This window comes from Mirounga angustirostris, unplaced genomic scaffold (assembly GCF_029215605.1).
Source record: "Mirounga angustirostris isolate CCGP_5_RB_7025 unplaced genomic scaffold, mMirAng1.0.hap1 SCAF_5, whole genome shotgun sequence".
Lineage (NCBI taxonomy): Eukaryota > Metazoa > Chordata > Mammalia > Carnivora > Phocidae > Mirounga > Mirounga angustirostris.
In genome coordinates this window covers 47,671,703-47,692,069 of record NW_026991713.1, presented here as the reverse complement: position 1 = coordinate 47,692,069, position 20,367 = coordinate 47,671,703, and the positions used below count along the sequence as shown (strand labels likewise).

Here is a 20,367-nt window from a genome sequence, read left to right as displayed (position 1 = left end):
CTTAACCAACTGAGCCACCCCGGCGCCCTCAAAACCCATAGTCTTAAGCGCTCTGCTCTACTGCCTGTGAGCAGAATGCTGGTCGTTTCAAATTCAGATACTTTGCATATAACCTTTTTTCCACAGTAGAGATCACTCGTCCGTCTCTCAGGTAATATTTTCTCTTGATTTTACAAAAGCTCTAGCCATCTTGGTTACCTGGTCTTCAAACTCTTGCAGCACAGATCCCTTAAACCAGGAGGGTGCTTTAGGCAAAAGGCCCCCTGACAGATTCGAAGAAGAGAAAAGCAACCCCCAAAAGTCAGAGGAACTAAGAACATAGCAGTCTGAGTCGGCTGAGTAAGAACAAGTCACCTTCGTTCCTTAATGTCCCTAGAGGGCATTGTTGCCTCAAAGTAGAGCACGTAATTGTGTTTCCAGTGACCAGCCAAGTCATCAAGAAGTACGTGTGTAACATTCTGTCAACTCAATAAAATTAACAATGGTATACTTCTAGAAACAGTTTTTTAAGTCTTTAATGAACAAGGTTCTCGTAGTTGAAAATATAACGGACCTCACTGTTGTAAAACGAATGAGGCATTACTGTTTTTACCTAAATAGGACACAAACCCAGCTCCTTTAGTCTTCCTGTGACCTCGGTGATCTAAAAGCTGATAAAAGCCTCAGGGGACAGAATGAATCTTCAAATAGGACATATTTTCTTTATTTTTTAATTTTTATTTCTTTAAAATTCTTTACTCTTTTTTTTTTTAAAGATTTTATTTATTTACTTGAGAGAGAGAAAGCATGAGCAGGGAAGAGGGAGAAGCAGGCTCCCCGCTGAGCAGGGAGCCCGATGCGGGACTCGATCCCAGGACCCTGGATCATGACCTGAGCCGAAGGCAGACGCTTAACAGACTGAGCCACCCAGAAGCCCCAGGACATATTTTCTTTTGAATTTAAATTTCTCCGCGTGAGAGGCCTGCTTCTCCCTCTGCCGCTCCCTCTACTTATGCTCAGTCTCTCTCTGTCAAATAAATAAAAATCTTAAAAAAAAAAAAATGTATGTAAAGGTCAATGTGGCATCTCCTATAGGTCAAAAGTGTCTCCTTACTAATTAAAGGCCTACTTATTAAAAAAAAAAAACCAAAAACTTAAATCTCTTAATAATTCAAATCATAACTGATATTTTAACTAAGGTCTCTTATCTTAGAAGTAGAAAATGACTTTATAACTTTTTAAATACAGCAGTGGGAAAGGTTTGGACAGATGTGCTATGTGCACACAGAGGTTTTTTGTCCCCCATCCTCAGCCAGGCCGGTTTCTTCATGTCCCATTCACATGTCTTGTGCTTTCTTGCCGCCATGCTTTGGCCCCTACTGTTCCATCTGCTTGGAATCCTACCCCTTGTTCTTTCTCTAATCTGTACGTACATTCAAGTTCCAAACACTCCCTCCCCGAGCTCCAAATGATGTCTCCTGCCTAGAGATTCATAAAAAACCTGTTGTGTGTTTGCCTGTTCATGAGGCAGCACTCAAGACTCTTTTTATCTATTTCCTGAGCTCACTGTGTTTCACGTGGCGAAGAGGTAGCGTAGCAGAGAGGGTTACACACGCGGCCTCCAGAACCAGGCTGCCCTGGGCTTAAATCTCAGCCTTACCACTTACTACCGTGTGATCTAAGGCAAGTTGCTTTTCCTCTCTCTGTTCGTCTGTAAAAAGGGATAATAGTTTACTACCTCATGGGTGTTTGTGAGGATTAAACAAGTTAGTATATGTAAAACATTTAGGACAGTTGTTGTCATGTAATAAGTACTGTGTAAGTGCAAGCTATGATTATCATGATTTTTAGTATGTCCACAAGTGGTTTCTAAGCTCTTTGAGGATAAGACCCTATTCTGTTCCTCAAAAGCTATGGCCTAGCTTTATAGATATCCAATGAATGCCCACTGATTTAATTTAAATAAGAATAAATATGAGCAACTAATAGAGAAACATCTGGAAGGATACGTGCAAAGGTATTAACAGTGGTGGGTGGTTAGGATTATAAAAAGTCCTTACATTCTTTTTGCTTATCTTTATTTTCTGATTTTTCTATATGGAATATATATTACTTTTATAATTTTACAAAATTACAAAATAATTTTTCTTCAGATGGATAAGAAAAATGAACCTGGAAATTCACGTTCAGGCAGGATGTTATTGGAGAATTTTCCATTGCATTTTGTAGACAAAATTATATTTCTGCATATTATTCATTCTGCTATTTTGCCCTCAATTCTTGCTGTCTCTCAAATGGATTCTTTTAAAACTCTTGTTCTTAATGGTGGTTATTTAACTTTTTAGAAATGCCTAATGAAATGGATTTTTACTTGATGACTATAATGATCACAACTGCTTTACATTAATGATTCTTTGGGTTTATTTGTAGCTTATGGTGCTGCTCTCTGGAGTAATAGCTTTCATGGTGAACTTATCGATTTATTGGATCATTGGGAACACATCACCAGTCACGTATCCTTTTCCTAGTAACTCACAAATGCATAGTCTTTTATATTTTCCCAAACTCTGTCACATTCATTTCCTTCTGGGAGCCTTGCACTTACTATTACGTGGCCTACACTGAGTAGCTAGACTAGTTTTCAGTCTTTTCCTATATCTTTCCACACTAGACTGTATGGAAACTTAAAGAAAGGTGAGCCAGGGAAATGGGTTAGTTTTCTGTCTCACGAAGACTTTTTTATTTTCTTATGCGGTAAGTGACCTTTTTCCCTTATCAAAATCAACATAGAACACCAAGCCTGGTACATAGTTGAATTAAATAAATACTTGTTGAGTGGATAATGGAGTGGATGCCACGGTTTTTAATCACTTTGCAGTCCCTATAGTAATAAAGTACAGGTACAGCCAATCCAAAAACAAAAGATAACTTCAGACCATTGACATCTGACATTTGAATATGTTTTTGTACGTATTTGGATATGGGTGTGCCTGTTTTTCTCAGTATCACTTCCAATCAAGAAATGAAATCAGGCCTTAGAGGTCTGAATCATTTTTAACATTTTGCTTGTCATTTTGTTTCTCTTCTCGTTTCACTCCATCTCTACTCTTAAGCAAAGGCAAAGGATTTCCCCAAATCAGAGGTAGTTTAGAAACATTGTATCCAAGTGTGCTGATTTATTTAAATGAGTGAGAACTGAGATGTCAGCAAAGTAAAACAGCCTATTTGCTAACTATAATAAATACCAACAACAGTTATAATAAAAATAATTTTTCTAAAAAAACCCCAACACTTAATAAATGTTTATTTTGCACCAGGCACGTTGGAAAGAAACACCTCAGGTGTATCAGGCATCAAACTCTCAAAGCAGCTCTGTGAGGTAAATTCTATCACTGTATTTTGCAGAGCAGGAAGCAGAGGTGCAGAGAGGTTAAGCAACGCGCTTACGGTCCTATAGCTGAGAAGTGTGGTGTCCAGATTTGAACCCACGCGGTCTAGTCCCAGACCTTGTACACCATGCTGCCAAATCAAGGCACCCAGTGATGTGCCCTGATTAAGAACATTCGCTCAACAGATATTTATTGAACCCCCACTATAAACCATGCATTGACTTAATAAGTGCTTACATGATGAATATCTACCGTATGTTGGGTCCTGGAGATACAGTAGTGAGCAAAAATGCTTGCTCTCCCAGATTTCAATTCTGGTGAGGGAGACTATAAGCAAGAAAAACATTTAAGTCTACATGTACAGTGTGAGATAGTGTGAAGTGCCAAGGAGAAAAAAAGGAAAGCAGGAAAGAGGACCTGAAATGTTGGCGGCCGGGTTGAAACTTTAGAGGGGGCAGTCAGGAAGGGGACTTCTGAGTGAAGACCTGGCGGAAATGAAGTCGCCCCATGCAGATCGGGATGAAGAGCGTTCCCGGCAGAGGGAGCAGCAGGGAGGCCCTGATGAGCACCCAGGAGGCCTCGTGGTTGCAGCAGGGAGAGGACAGGTGGAGAATAGTAAGGCTCTGAGCGGAACAGGGTGCCGGGCTGAGCAGAGCTTGTACCTGAGTGAGATGGGAAGCCGTTGGCGCTTGGGGCGGGGAAATGATATGATTTTACCTATGTTCTAATGGGATCACTCTGGGCTACTGAGTTGAGAGTAGGCTGAAGCAGGGTGTTTCAGCCTCAGTGCTGTTGACCTTGTGGGCTGGACAGTTCTTGTTTGCAGAGGCCGGTCCTGCGCACCGTAGGATGTTTGGCAGCATCCCGGCTTCCACCCACTAGATGCCAGTAGCGCCCCGTTTTCCCAGTTACGACGGCCAGAAAGGTGTCCAGACCTTTTTGGTGACAAAATCAGCCCGGTTGAGAAGCACTGCACTAAAAGAGTGCAGTGCGCTGCAGAAAGGATGGTGGTTTGGTACCAGGATTGGAGCCTGGGTATGTTTTCAAGTAGCACCAACGGGCTTTGCGGACAAGGCGGAGGTGGAGAATAGGAGAGGAAACAGGTTGGCTCACGTGGCTCGGGCCTGAGCGCCTGCCTGGTAGGATGGCACTGCCATCAGCTGACATAGGACAGCCCGGAGGAGGTTTGGGGCTGGGGAGTTGGGGGAGAACAAGCCTGAGAGTTCCGGGTCGGGGTCTCAGCCGCAGCTCTTCCAGGGACAGTCAGGTGTCCTGCGTAGATGCTGTTTAAAGCGGTGAGGCTGGTGCAGGTCACCGAGCAAACAGGTAGGAGAAGAAGAGCCGCCCAGAGATTGGGTCCTGGGTCACGTCCGTGTTGGCTGCTCCAGAGCTGAGGGGAGCTGGCGGCAGAGGCCGAGGAGGGGCGGCCGGGGCAGGGGAAGGAAGGCGTACAGGCCCCCCCGGGGGAGGCCGTGTTGATTGGCACTGACAGGTCGCGCCTAGGAAGGCTGGGAATTGAGGAGGGGGCGCGGGAAGGTGGAGGGCACCCGTGTTCTGACAAGAGCTTCCTGAGCGTCGAGGGGAAAGCCTGACTGGAGCAGAGAGGGGAATTGGAGGTACCGGGTATAGACCGTTCCTTTTGCATTGAATTTAATGTGTATGTTTTTTTTTTTTTTTACCTCACTGAAGAATTTTCTTTCAATTTGCCTTCCCTCTCGTATAACCACCTTCCACAGAGCATGAACTACTTTAAAAGAGAGGCTGAGGAGTAAAGAAACACTGAAGTGTTAGAACCAGTGTGCTTTGAGATAGCCCACCATGGGAAACGAAGCGTGTCTACTAATGGGTGGAATTAACGTCCCGGGGACGGGCCTCTGTCTCTCGGAAACCCCGTCCAGTGGGTCCGGCGAGCGCAGGTCCCCTGGTGACGCGGCCGGCGCTCTCCTGCCCCGGAGGAGCCGGCGGAGGCCAGAGCCGGAGGCTTGCGGTCAGTGAGGGTAAATGTCATGCTTAATGACAGGGGGTGACACACGCAGGTAGCATGGCGCCCAGCGTGTCACCGATGCTCAGTCTCACTCCCCCCCCTTGCCCCTTTTCCCTCCCAAACTGAGGCATACTGGATGTGTTTACCTTGAGTCTGCTATCTGGTGCCACACACATCTCCCTCATTTGCCAAGGGAAGTTTATTAGAAATAGCACTATAAAACATAATCATAAATTGCTGGGCAAAACAGCTTCTCTGTGCCTTGTTCTGAATTCCTTTTCCAACCTTATAGCATAGCCCCTTTGCTCTTCTCTGGAGAGAGAGCGTTGAGGTAGTTGAGGTAGTCTCCCGTCACTATTGCTGAAGCCTACTGAGAAAACTAGGATCGACCCAGACCAAAGTTCTTGTTTCTCATATGGTGGCGGGGGTGGGGGGGGCAGGGGGCGCGGGCGCGACTCAATCGGTGCTTCCTGCAGTTCTTCCAGCCACGGGAAGGCTTCGCGGGCGTGCGTGTGTGTGTGAATGTAACATCTAGCTTGTTTTTCCTTCTCTGTGTGTGTGTGTGTGTGAATGTGTGGATATCACAATCTAGCTCGTTGGTTTTGTTGCTCCTTAGCCAAAAAACTCAGCTATAACATGTTTGGACACTTCAAGTTCTGCATTACTTTATTTGGAGGATATGTTTTATTTAAGGATCCATTGTCAATTAACCAGGGTCTTGGCATGTTATGCACATTATTTGGCATTCTCGCCTATACCCATTTGAAACTCAGTGAACAGGAAGGAAGTAAGAGTAAACTGGTACAGCGTCCATAATTGGGTTTTGGTGGAGAAAAGAGAGCCACCCCAAGAAGATAAAAAAGTGTTAATTCAGTGTGCAAGTTACTTTCAAAGAGGAAGAAAAAATTATATTGCAAAATCCATTGAATGATGGTTTGCAAGAAGTAGGACAAAGGACATTTTATTCATAAATAGGACTTTCTCTTTTAGAGTACCTCTAAGACCACAGCTCCCTGCTTCTTTTCAAAGATTGATTATATGAAGTCTCTAGGATGGCTTGATTATGCCAAATAAAATACATGAAATTGAAGTTCTATAATAGTGACAGAGGGATCCAGATCACTGTACTACCAATGTGTTGTGGTTTGTAGGTGTCCATACCCTTCTAAGGAAGGGCAGGGAGGACTCCTCTGCTTGCTCATAGGTGGCCCCCAGTGTGAGCTCTTTTATAATTTCAGCCAAAGCGTTCAAGTCAGAATTTAAATCTAGCATTTCTCTTTTAGTTGGTTTAGTACAACTTCCTGCTTATTTCGCTTACAGAAATGAAATATCAGTCATAGAAAGCAAGGTGTAGGAGAGAAGACCCTAAGAGAAAATCCAAATCTAAAAGTACCATATTTCCAGTAGAAAATTGATACAAGAAGTTACACATTATCCAGAAAACTACGGTTGCTATAGGTGTTCGCTTGTTTCTGAGCTCTCAGTGAACTCTAGAAACTGTATGTGACATTGAAAAATACAATAGCTGCATGTTTAAATGGCCCAAAGAGGAGACTATGCATGGAACTGAGCAGGTGTCTTATCCTGTTCTGTTGGCCTTGTCGAGCATTTCATGTTGGTCATTTCTTACTACCACCTCCCTGCTATCACCCCCTGCCTCCCACATTGGAGGCAGGCCTGGAGCTTTCTTTGGCACTAAAGGCTTTGTAGTGAACTCTCTTTCTAGGGTGGCTGAGGAAGATTTTCATGCAACAAGTCAGGGCAAATACTATCCAAACATTAAGGAGAAGCTTGGTGAAAATATGAGGAAAGATTTTAAAGAGAAGTAGAAAAATAGTCAATATTTGCCCAGTTCCATTAGTTTTTAAAGGGATCATTTTTAAAAATTAGGTTACAAGGGAAATACAGGGTTTCCACTTAAGGAAATGTAGTGTCACACATTTCCTTGCAAAATGTGTTTCTGCCTTCCAGCTTCTTGATAGTTGAGCATTAAAAGCTGTTGTTAACTTCTCACGATAAATTGACTGAGACAGTCCCTCTTGTAATAAATCTTTTAAAAATATTACATATAAACTTTAAATGAAAAAACAACTCTTAAGACAAAGAGCCACATATAAAAAAATAGACCTTTTAGGGTTTTTTTTTTTTTTCCTGGCCTGTTTGAAAGGAAAAGCCTCACTGAAAATCTGTTTTGACAGAATTTCAAACTATCGGTCAGTTATCAGGTGACCAGTATGTGTGATCTTCTGTTTTTGTTTTAAATATTCTTTGGTTCTCAGTTTCTAAAGATATATTTTATTGTGTTAAGAATTATGAAGCAATCTGTCTTACCAGATGAGTCTCAGGCATTATGTTTGTCTAAGAAATGTTCTCTGTGTGTGTTTAATATCTAATTATTTCCCCAAAGCTGGAGAAAAGTATTTCTATGCAGTGAGGATTATATGACTTCTGCACACAGACAGCTGAGTTGATTTGTGCTATGTGGAAATTCTTTTAACTATAAATACTTGGGGGGTATAATCAATGTTGGGGCGGGTTATAATAAATGACTGCTGTCAATAGGAATGCAATAAAAAGACTGGAGCAAGATAGGGTAAGGGTATGTGTATATAGAAGTGAATAAAATATGTACTGGAACTGGAGTCTGATCAACGTTTTTTGTCCTGAAGATGATCTGCGCACTGAAAAGGAAATCCCTCGGGGAAATGACCAGGCCCAGTCACAGAAACAAACCAGAAACAGTGCCGTGGATGAACACCCACTGTCCTTTTGTTACAGATGTAACTGTGCTGGGTTTTAATTCTATGTTAAATGGCCGAACTTCAGTTTTTATCTGTTACAAATAAAGAGAACCTGATATTTTTACTTTCATGTTGTGTGTCAGAACTTTTTGGAACCAGTGAAAGAAGGATAGCATCTGTGTGTATTTGCAGTGGTAATGCTGGTCTGACCAGCTCCCAAAAGTGTAGAATCTAATAAAACAAAATTCTCATGTTATTTTAAAATAACCCAGGGGCACCTGGCTGGCTCAGTCAGTGGAACATGCAACTCTTGATCTTGGGGTTCTGCGTTCGAGCCCCATGTTGGGTGTAGAGATTACTTAAAAAAAATAAAATCTTTGGGGTGTCTGGGTGGCTTAGTTGGTTAAGTGTCTGCCTTCGGCTCAGATCATGATCCCAGGGTCCTGGGATCGAGTCCCGCGTCGGGCTCCCTGCTCAGCAGAGAGCCTGCTTCTCCCTCTGCCTTCTGCTCCCCCTGCTTGTGCTCTCTCTCCCTGACAAATAAATAAATAAAATCTTTGAAAAATAAAAGCAACAGCATTCATCGGACATTCCACATTGACTCCATCGGTAAATAGTTGTTAGGTGAATGAATGTACAGAATGGCCAAAGGTGAAAGTCGATTAAAAGAATGGAGACCAGTTTTATTAGATATATTCTGTTTTGCATTTCTGTTTCCAAACTTGAACTGGGTTATACTTGCTAAGCTCAGGAATATAATGATAATTTCATTCACTCAGCAGAAGTTTACTGAACATATGTGCCAGACCTTCTACGAGGCCCTGTGCCAAAACAGCCCTGTATGCCCTATGATCTTAAACCTCTATCTAGTAGAAAAGATAGACATTAATGAAATAAAAACAAAGTGTATTTATGATGACATATTCAGATAAATGCTAAAAACATAATTCTCTAGAGCATATAATGAGAATGTGGCCCAGAATTGGCTGTCAGTGAAGGTGTCCATGAGGAAAAGATGACTGAGCTGAGCTCTGATGGAATTATGGACGTTAGATAAGTAAAGGGAGGGGATTGCATTCTGGTGAAAAGGAATAGCACATGCAAAGGCCCATTGGTTGGAGGAATTATGATGAGTGGAACTGCTAACAGGACGGAATAGAGAGGCTACATTTCAGGGAGGGGAGGTATGGTGTGGCATGAGAGGAAAGGAAGGCTGGCCTCGGACCATAGAACACCTTGCAGGCATGTTAGGAATCTAGTATGAGCAAGAGGGAGTGTTCTGAGTGTTGTCGCAGTCAACCCCTTTGTGTTGAAACTAATGAAGGCGAACCGGAGGGATGCTAGGAGACCCATCTGGGAGACGTTGTACTGAGATGTGATAGCTTGGAGGGCTGGTGGCGGTGGCAAGATGATAGACGTGGACAGATCCAAGCGAATTTAGTAGATGGCATCAACCCGGCTGGAGATGGATTGGAAATGGAGGGCACCGGAGGAGGTGAAGTCAGGAATCACACTCATTCCTGGATCTGGTTGGTGTCGCTGAGAGAGAATGGTGCCATTCTGTGAGTTAAGAAACACAAGACAAGGGGTGGCAAGGGAAGGAGGAAGATGATGAGTTAATACATAGCCATCTTGATTTTGAGGCATCTTTGAGACATCCAGTTAAAAAATGTTAATCAGGGCGCCTGGGTGGCTCAGTCGTTGAGCGTCTGCCTTCGGCTCAGGTCCTGATTCCAGGGTCCTGGGATCGAGCCCCGCATCGGGCTCCCTGCTCGGCGGGAAGCCTGCTTCTCCCTCTCCCACTCCCCCTGCTTGTGTTCCCTCTCTCGCTGTGTCTCTCTCTGTCAAATAAATAAAATCTTTAAAAAAAAAAAGTTAATCAAATAATCAGATACACAGGTCTAGAAGTCAGGAAATGTTTTAGTTGGAATGGAGATAGTACGTGGAGAGTTTACAGGGAGTGACTGATACGGATGAAAACACAGATCAGGATGGGCCTGCCTAGGAGGCCCGTATAAAACAAGAAGACCATTTACAGCCGAGCCGTGAGGAACCCCGGCAAACACCGGTGAAGGAATATAGTTCTGAGAAGGAAGAAAAAGAGATAGGAGGGAGCCGAGGCTAAGGTAATGGGAGAGAGGGTGGGCAGATGTGACAGCAGTGCTGAGAGGTTCAGGTAGATGTGCACAGAAAAATAACCATTGCGTTTGCTGGCAATTCACTGTTGACCTTAGTAAGGCCGTTTCCGCGGAGTGATGGTAGCAAATGCAGATTGGAGAGGGCCCGGTCAGCGTGTGAGAACATACGGAATCCTCGAGTATCGACAACTCTGTTGCTGTTGCAGCATGCGATCCTGAGTGCTGGTTGACATGAGCAGGGGGCTTTTTGTGTGTGAGTCTACGACTGACCATAATGGTAATTTATTATAAGTAAAATTGTAAAGCGCCAAATACCCTGAGTAACTCTGCAAGTAGTGCACGTACTTCTTTCTGTAGCAGGGATGATGTGTGGTCCTGAGGAGGAGTTTCCTTTTTCGCTCCTGAAGGTATTTTTGAAATATGGGTTGCTATTAATAAGATCAACAGTTACTTTTACCAACTGCCAGCATGCTCTGGGAAAAAAAAAAAGTTCGCAAGCCCACTAAGGGATGATCAGTTATGCATTTTTGGTTTCTATTACTGCAAGATAACCCTGCCAAGAAAAAGACCAGTCCAGTCTGGAGCTAGTGCGGCTCGGTGGAATGGGTGAGCCTGGACGCCAGGATCGTGGGTTCAGGCCCAGCCTCTGCCATCACATAGACAGCCTTTGACTGTGGCCTATCTTGCTTGACTCTTGGTTCTCAGTTTCCTCATCTACAAAATGAGGGCTTAGATCCAGATGATTTCCAAGGGACTCTTCATCTCCAAAATCCCCTGGTTCTGCTTTTTCAGATTAAAATTTCGATTTCTCATTTGTTTATGTTGAGAACAGATTTGATTAAACGAGAAAGGTTTTGTTTGACCCTTGTAAGAACTCTTCTTGTTCATGTGCATTTTTTTTTACTGGTGGATTGTTTTTAGAAAGTATATGCAAGGGGCGCCTGGGTGGCTCAGTCGTTAAGCGTCTGCCTTCAGCTCAGGTCATGATTCCAGGGTCCTGGGATCGAGCCCTGCATCGGGCTCCCTGCTCCGCGGGAAGCCTGCTTCTCCCTCTCCCTCGGCCTGCCGCTCTGCCTACTTGTGCTCCCTCTCTCTCTCTCTCTGTCAAATAAATAAAATCTTAAAAAAAAATGCAAAACATTAAATGTAATTTATTTTCATATTTGTTATGTTAGAGGACATATGATTTCCTTTGATTTATCGAAATTGCTTCACACTTCATATGAAGTCCTTAAAAGGTAAATTATTGCCAACGCACCAAATTATTTATGGCTGTTTGAGGGATTTTTTTTGTATATGCAGTTTTTAATTTGGAAAACAGCACATCACCCAAACCGTAGTAATTTGCATTTTTCTATTTAATTAAAAATCTCATAAATACTATGTACGCCACAAGAACAAGACTGCTTATTTATTTAACCAGCCAGGATTATGCCCTCCTTTTTTTTTTTTTTTTTTTAAGGACTTTATTTTTTTAGAGCAGCTTTAGGTTCATATGCATTTTTAAATGTTGAATTTTTATTACCCATAAAAATTCTTTTTTTATTTGTTTTGTTATTTTGTTTTTTTCTGAGAGAGAGAGCAGGGGTTGGGGAGGAGCAGAGGGTGAGGGAGAAGGAGAACCTTAAACAGGCTCCATCCCCAGCATGGAGCCTGAATTTGGGGCTCGATCTCATGACCCTGAGATCATGATCTGAGCCGAAATCAAGAGTCAGACATTTAAATGACTGAGCCACCCAGGTGTTCCAAAATTATTTTTTCTTTTACAATCAAATGATCTGTATCAAACAAATGTTTTCAATTTCCTTTTCCTGTTTGTTCTTACACTCCCCAAAGTCAGTTTCCTGTTTTCTCAATTCTCCTTCTCTCAACTTAAAGTTAGTGTTGGCGGTTTGGTATAGGAGAGTGATGGGGAGTGGTCTTCCCAGGAGATGGGAGGCTCAAAATCAATTAGTCTGTTGAGATTTGGGGTCTCCCAAACTGGGATTTACTATGGGAACGATCAGACTCTCCAGGTCTTTCTCTGCCTGGACTGTAGAAGAAAGACTAACCTCTTTGGACTAGAGTTCTTAGTCATGGAGTGGCTCGCTGACCATATTTGCCAGAATCAGGATGTTTTATACAATTTAACAAAAAGTTATACAGAGAAAAAAAAAAAGGCAAAAAATGCTGTGGAAACACGGTTGGTTTCCTAACCAAACACCCATTCCCATTCTTTGCTTCTACTCCAGAGGGTAGAAATGCTAAATTTTCTTTTCACCATGTTGCCACATAGTTAGAGATAGTCGTGTAAGATCTCGCCAGTGAAATGTGATTGGAGATCGCTGAGGATTTCTGGGGAGTGTTTTGCTTTCCTGCTAAAAGGGGCAGATGTGGCCAGCACTGCCTTTTCCTGCCTTGAATGTAGCTGTGGATGTCTAGACTTGTACTAATTGGTAGAGGAGAGTTGACGAGAACCTGATCTGAAAGTGCTGAGCTGCTAAAACAAGGCCATTAGGTACCTGTTTCCAGGCTTCTTGTTCTAGATGAAAAGTAAACCCTTATTAGTTTAAGCCACTTTTAATTGCTACTTGCTGCTGAAGGTATAACAATGAGAATTTGAGGGTGAAAGGGGCAGGAATGGAGGACTTGCTCTGTTAGACTTTAAAACCCAGGAAGAAACAGGTGAATGCAGTTGGTTAAAGACAAAACTAGAGTACTTGCTAGCCTGACCCCGGCCATCTTTGCAGTCCATAGAACACCAAACCCTAGGGGCCAGGTGGACGGGAGAGAAGAAATCGTTTGGTGGACATGGGGACACATAGATGGAGTCCATACCTGAAGCTATTGGTGCCTTGGGGTGAGTGAACCAGTTCTAACAGGAAGAAACTTTCCAGTTAGGTGGGATATATTCTACCTGGCCCTCCACTGTCGTCTTTTTGCTCCTTGATTTTGATCATCCCTAATTACCCAGTACTCCCCTTGCCCCAGCCCCAGCCTTATACTTATTCAGTAAGTACCTCATTCCCAGTATTTCCCCCAATTCTTCAAGTTGAGTTGGTAGATCAAGAAAGCACTCTCACCAATGACTTAAAGGTTATGCCTCCATCTTGGAAGGTTCTATAGATACTCTATGAGAGGACCAAGGAAAAACTTCCTAGTAATGCTCTAAGACTTCCATAAAATCATAGGAGAATGGAGTTTCACTAGAGGGCCTCCCACTGCCCACACACATAGGACTGTGGATATTAGTGAGAGCCTGTGTGCTGGGAAGAAATGAAGTGATTGTCATGGAAAACTCTTCAGCCAAACACAGGACCATTTTTCTGAAATAAAGAATATCAGGATATCCAGTGCCTGCACTCAAATAGCATTCCTCACAGGGATGTCAAGCCTGTGAATCTCTCTTACCTCTGGAAAGCTCAATGCTGTTCTGAAACTCAGGGATTTTGCCGAGGAGACTATGGGCTACAACTTTTGTCCTCTCCTCCCCCAACACTGCACTGTGTGGCCCCATGGAAGTATGACAAGTCCTGTCATCATGGGTACTCAAATGTCATCATGTTTGTTTCCATTCTAACCCAACCTTGGCCTCACCCTCTTTCCCGGTGGAAGATTCAAGTAGAGTAATCTAAATTTCCCCTACTCTAAGGGATCAGAGAAATCAAAGGAAGTCAAGATGTTCATCTGGAACATGCTAGAAATGTTCTTCAAAGAATGACCATTGCAGGGTTTACGAACTACGGGATCACGCATCTGATAACAGTTTTCTGGACTAGTGCCACTTAAGGTATGGATCAGTGTGAGTCCATGAACAGTTTCTTACCCGTTCAAACAAAGGTCAGAAGTTGAGAGTAAGTGTTGTGAAACTTTATTAGCACTTTGATATTACCATGACAGCCAGCCATTTGACTTTGTATTTTATAAAAGTATCAGCCTGCAATGGATTGAAAGTAAAAAACTGGTTTCCAAACAGTTGGAGGATTGCTTCTCCCCATCTGGGGAGAAAGTGCCAGAGTTTTGGCCACAAAGTGATTTGATTATGAGGAGCTTTGTGGTTCACTCAGACTGGCCTCTTGGTTACGTGGCTTAAAATGGGTCTTATGTTAGGGCCTTTGAATTCCCAGACCTCTCCGGCCCACTAGAGCCAGGGAGTTTAGTGGAGGGACAAGAAGACTGTGGGGCAATAAGATTGGGGCATCTCACCTCTAACTCATTTATCTGATGGCCTACTCAACATCTCCACTAGGAGGTCTAAGAGATCTCTCAAACTGAACTGCTCTTCCCCGACCCCAAACCCCTTTGTCCACAACATTATCTTAGCATTTGCTCAGATGAAAAATCTTTTTTTTTTTTTTAAAGATTTTATTTATTTATTTGTCAGAGAGAGAGAGAGGAAGATCACAAGCAGGAGGAGTGGCAAGCAGAGGGAGAAGCAGGCTCCCTGCTTAGCAGGGAGCCCGATGCGGGACTTGATCCCAGGACCCTGGGATCATGACCTGAGCTGAAGGCAGCTGCTTAACCAACTGAGCCACCCAGGCATCCCATCAGATGAAAAATCTTGAAGTTGTTACTGACATTTCTCTTTTTCTCACCTTCTTACCCACCCTGGCAGGCTGGTTGGCTCTGCCTTCCAAACAGCCAGAATCCAACCTCTTCACACCATCTCCACCGCTACTCTGATGGTCTCCTAAAGGATCTCCCCACGTTTACCTGAACTGCCCACAGTTCACCGTGCAGCAGCTAGAGTTGGCCTGCCCTGTCATGCCTCTGCTTGAAGTCACATAATGGCGCCCCCGTTGTACCCAGAGTCAAATCCTCCCAGCAGCCTCAGGCCGTATAGTACAGGAGCTCTTTTCTCACCCTTCCCCGCCTCCTCTGCCCCTGCCACCAGGACTTCATGCTGTCGCCGCGCACTCCAGCCACACTCCCACCTTGGGGGGTTTGCTCAGGCTCTGCGGGGAAAGCTCTTTCCCATTGTCTCTGTGGCTAACTCTCTCTCCATTCTAGACTTCCCTCAAAACCTCACATTTTCCGTGAGGCTTATCCTGATCTTATTACTGCAGAGTACCTCACCTTCTCCCCCAGCACTCTGAAATCTCCTGCCCCTGCCCCACTTTTTCTTTATCCCATAGAACATGTATCTTTACATTGTACCATTTTCATGTGCTCATATATTGTTTACTCTTGCCCCCTCCCACCAGGATGTAAGCTTCACAGAGATAGGGATCTGTTTTACTGACTGCCATGAATAGAGCCAGGCACTGAATACATGCATCTCCTTATAGCTGTTCTTTTTTTTTTTTTTAAAGATTTTATTTATTTATTTGAGAGAGAGAATGAGATAGAGAGAGCATGAGAGGGAGGAGGGTCAGAGGGAGAAGCAGACTCCCCGCCGAGCGGGGAGCCCGATGCGGGACTCGATCCCGGGACTCCAGGATCATGACCCGAGCCGAAGGCAGTCGCTTAACCAACTGAGCCACCCAGGCGCCCCTCCTTATAGCTGTTCTTACTAATTCCCTTAAGAATCCCCCCGAACCTCACTGTCGCTTTAGAGAAGGGAAAGCAGAGGGGGAGTGGGAGGAATAAGAGAGCTCTTGTTAAAATTCAGGGCTGGGGCGCCTGGGTAGCTCAGTTGGTTAAGCGACTGCCTTCAGTTCAGGTCATGATCCTGGAGTCCCTGGATCGAGTCCCGCATCGGGCTCCCTGCTCGGCAGGGAGTCTGCTTCGCCCTCTGACCCTATCCCCTCTCATGTGTTCTTTCTCTCTCATTCTCTCTCTCTCAAATAAATAAATAAAATCTTAAAAAAAAAAAAAAATTCAGGGCTGAATTACCCACTAAAAATTGCGAGAGCTTCTCGTGCCCTGGCATTGCCCTCCTTGTCTCCCCGTCTTTCATTCTGTCTTTCTTCCTTCCATTCTGGATGCGCCAGAAACAGGTGGCAGGTGAAGGATCGGAACCTATCCGCTGACAGATGTAGATTTCAAGGTACAGTTATTGGACCCGGTGATCTTGTAGCTTCACGGAGGCTCTGGATGGCAGTACAGGTGGGATGAGAAGGAGTAGGACCACAGTCTTTGTCCAAGATGTGTGCCTGGATCCAGAAAGGATGGAAGCAAGCATCATATGAGAAGGAGAACAGCTCAGGAGCAGGGACCTGATGAAGCTGTTTGCAGAACTTCTCAGGAAAGTTAAAAGAATAAAAAAATAAATGTGATTAATAAATAAATATGGGTTGCCACTAAGCATAAAGGGCGTGAGCAAGGGAGACGTTTTGGGCCACTTCTTTGGCCCCAGTTTCTATCTTTTTTTTTTACGTTTATTTTTTAAGTAATCTCTACACTCAATGTGGGGCTCAAACTCAAGACCCTGAGATCAAGAGTCGTGTGTTCTTCTGGCTGAGCCAGTCAGGTGCCCAAAATTTCTGTCATTTCTAGTATTATTCCTAAGGCAGGACATCTGGCTTATCCTAGATGAGTTACTCTTTTTCTTTACATTAGTTCTAAATTTTGTTTTAAAATCTTCTCAATGCGTAATTTCTAAAGTCACACTTTTTGTTAAAAATTTAAAAGTTTCAGGGCGCCTGGGTGGCTCATTCGTTAAGCGTCTGCCTTCGGCTCAGGTCATGATCCCAGAGTCCTGGGATAGAGCCCTACATCGGGCTCCCTGCTCGGCGGGAAGCCTGCTTCTCCCTCTCCCACTCCCCCTGCTTGTGTTCCCTCTCTCGCTGTGTCTCTCTCTGTCAAATAAATAAATAAAATCTTTAAAAAAAAATTTAAAAGTTTCTATATGCTCTTCTGACAGCTTTGCTTATTTTTGGGTTAGAGAACTTTTTCCATCAGACCTAAGATTGAAGGAATGCAGTATGCTGCCCTCAGCCTCTGAAACGGAGGCTTGTCTTCTCCAGCATTTACGTCTTCAAGCACTGGTTCAGAGGGAGCAGACCCAGACTCTGGGCCAACACGGAATGAATGCACAGTCAGGACACAGAGGGGAGAGAGCAGGGAAGCCTTGTTTAAACTGTGGTTGTGGCGAAAATCTTTGGGGGAAGAGAAATTCAAGAGGAGTTTATCAAGAGCATTATTTTAAAAGTATAAGATTTGTGACTGCAATATATAAACTTAAGTGACTTTGGGAATGAACAATGTATATGGCACAAGGGTGAAAAGTTAATCATAATTCTCGTTATAAATCTGACAGAGTATTTGTAATCGGGTATCCGATACCGCCGCTTGCCAATTAATTCTGAATGTTCTCATGGTGAACATTCTCTGGATGAGCAAGGATTCTCTGTAAAAGGAAAAAAGCAAGATCCTTAAAGTATCAGTATAAGTCGAATCTCCTTTTGCTGAAAAAAAAAAAACAAAAACGATTATGGTTCCAGTTATAGAGGATCGTTTCTCCATTTTGGCCTAGAGCCGTTAACCACTCTGCTTTGCTAATAATAAACAATAGTGGTTCACAGAGATGTTACTTTAATTAATGCGTTTCCTAAATGGTTTCCTTTTGAACTCTTTTTCTCCTCCTAGCCCTTTGCTTCAAATATGAGGCAAATCTCCATCCTGACCTCGACTCTTTATTCTCTTAGAAGCTTCCAGAGAGCAGAAAACGTGTCTGTTACCAGTGGGTAAAATAGTGCTGGTCACCTATTAGATGCGATCAGCCCTAAGCAGTTAGCTCTCAAAACCGCATCTTTCCTTCTGTGCTTCTGCCCATAGTTCGTCACTGTTCTTTCAAGAAACAATGGTGTCCCATGAAAACTGCAGTTCACAACTCGACGAGGGGAGAGCTCTTCCTTGAGGTCCCCGCATGCCTACGTCAGGGCCCAGCCCCAGTGCTCTGTGTACTTTGTATCACCCAGGCTCCTGAAAAGTCCTGTATTCAAGGGTCGGGACTACATAATATGAATCATTGTGACTGTTCTTCAAGGACTTTGTTAAGTGACTCTTAAGTGAAACTGGCTTTTGTTGTGTCACGGGAGGGCACGGTAGTGAAGAATAATGCGGTGACGGCTGGTACAGCCGGGGCCAGGAGTTTTGCCCACCCTTGTCTTCTCACCGTCAGTTGGTCCGCACGTGTCAGTGCAAAGCCAATCAAGTCTTAGTATTATTATGAAGAGTTTTGCCCTCACACGACCCTTGCAAGAGGTTCACTCGAAGCTTGGTGACGCGCTGCCCTAGGCTTTCAGGATGTCATGGCCGCTGCCCCTGTGGAGCTTGCGTTCCAGTGACGGAAGACGCCCAACAAGGGGAGAAGTAAACAAGGTGATTTCAGAGTGTGATCAATTCCGTGAAGAGAATAAACACTGGGAACGGGATAGACAGTAGCTAAGGATGGAGGAGGGGCTGCTTTGGAAGAGGCCTCTCTGAAGAGATGACCTCTGACCCAAGAACTCAAGGGTGGAAGGGGGTCTGCCATGCCCAAGACTGGGGAAGAGGTTTCTGGAAAGGTGATATAGCAAGGACCAAAGCCCCAAGGCAGGAAATAGCTTGGCATTTAAGGAAGAGGGGCCCCTGGGTGGCGCAGTTAAGCATCCCAACTCTTGGTTTCGCCTCAGGTCATGATCTCAGAGTCTTAAGATCAAGCCCCATGTTGGGCTCTGAGCTCAGCAGGGAGTCTGCTGAAGTTTCTCTCTCCCTCCCTGTGTTTCCACTCTCTCTCTTTCTCTCTCTAAAATAAATAAATCTCAAAAAAAAAAAAGACAAAGAGATTAGTCTGTTCTGGATAATGGCAGTATTTTTTATGACCCCTGTGGTTCCTTCAAGGGGGATTCCATATTCTTATCATTAAAAATTATAATAGTATATGTACTAACTTGTTTAATCCTTCTAACAATCCTGTTATCCCCATTTTACAGATGAGGAAACCGACGCATGCTGAGACTAGGAAAGTGGTGACAAAGCTAGAACACCAGGGGTTTTGGCCACAGAACCTCTAATCTTTAGAGCCTCTTTTTGAGAAAACAATCACTCAATAGATAAAAACTTCCTTGTTAGTGCATGAAAAAGCTTTTCTTTCTTTCTTCCTCTTTCTTTTCTCTTTTTCTTTTCTTTTCTTTCTTTCTTTCTTTTTTTTTCTTTTTTTTTTTTTTTTTGGTATATAATGTATAGAATTTATTCCTCCTACTTTGGGTCTGGAGAACCGGAAGCTGTCAGAGCCACTGACACATCACATCTGTCACTTGAGGAAAGAACAGTAGCTCAATGGAAAGGAGTTTCTCTGAATAATTCCCCTGAAAAGTTTCGCTCTCAACTTGAGCAGTCACAGATGCATTGAATCTTTATGAAGCTTTTGTCTTATTCTAAATGAGATATAAAGAGCAATGAGCTGTGAAACCGAATGATCCACTCTGGCAGGTTCTCTATCTCTGCGACGCAGGTTGGTTGGAGGGATTTGTCTAACTTCTGCACGGTCCTGTCAGGAGATCACAAAAGTCGAATGCCCTACTGCCGAACTTATGCAGATTCCCTCTCTAGGAGGGAAGGGAAGGGGACCTCACTGTCAGCTTGGGTAGGAAAGGACAGCCTTACCCCAAACAAGGGCAGTGAGACCACCCATGTCATATTCTTGAGATGTTTGCGCTGACCCAGCAGCATCTCTTTAATCTTTATGGAATCTTCTCTGCTTTGCTTCTTCTCAGCCCACCCCCCCTACCCCCCCAACTCCCCTCAGCTCCAATCCACAGGCATTGGGTGAAGCTGCAAACCTAACTCAAAAAGTTAGATTTACTCCCTTGTTATAGGCACTGTCATCTGGCCTGCAACGGAACCACATTCCTCACTGAGAGACCAACGCCAGTCCACCAGCCTTTTGTTGTCTACATCTCAGCCCTAATAGTAGACTCTGCATTCTGTTCACCAAGAATCCTGCTCGGAGCTTCTGGAAATTATGTGGTTAAATCAAGGAACTCTCTCCTGGCAATAAAATAAACACAGAATATGCTTGATCAATTTTCTACCTCTGACTTTTGTAATACCTAACAGACTATAAGCTTCACAAGGGTAGAGTCTTGTCTGTTTCTGCTCATCTTTGTACTCCCAACACTGGCACAATGCCTGCCACGCTGCGTGTGTTCAGTGATGATCTGTTGAATGATTGAATGATTAAATGAGTGGTTTAATTGGACACATGGATATAGACATGTGAGTGTAGTGAG

General features: G+C 43.9%; 1 protein-coding gene across 6 annotated transcripts in view; it reads left to right on the top strand.

The window, feature by feature from the left end:
- SLC35E3 (solute carrier family 35 member E3) overlaps positions 1–20,157 on the top strand; it is a 28,390-nt gene extending 8,233 nt beyond the window's left edge. The window contains exons 4-5 of one of the 6 annotated variants that reach the window (XM_045873008.3): positions 2,410–2,492; positions 5,982–8,223. In XM_045873008.3, the coding sequence (XP_045728964.1) occupies positions 2,410–2,492; positions 5,982–6,168 (270 nt within the window). In that variant the 3' untranslated portion in view covers positions 6,169–8,223. Of the gene's footprint in view, positions 1–219; positions 1,462–2,409; positions 2,493–2,769; positions 3,287–5,981; positions 8,224–19,068; positions 19,088–19,953 lie in introns of those variants that run through there. The other 5 variants (XM_064590920.1, XM_064590917.1, XM_064590921.1 and 2 more) reach the window with 5 other exon arrangements.
- The last annotated feature ends 210 nt before the right edge of the window (positions 20,158–20,367 follow it).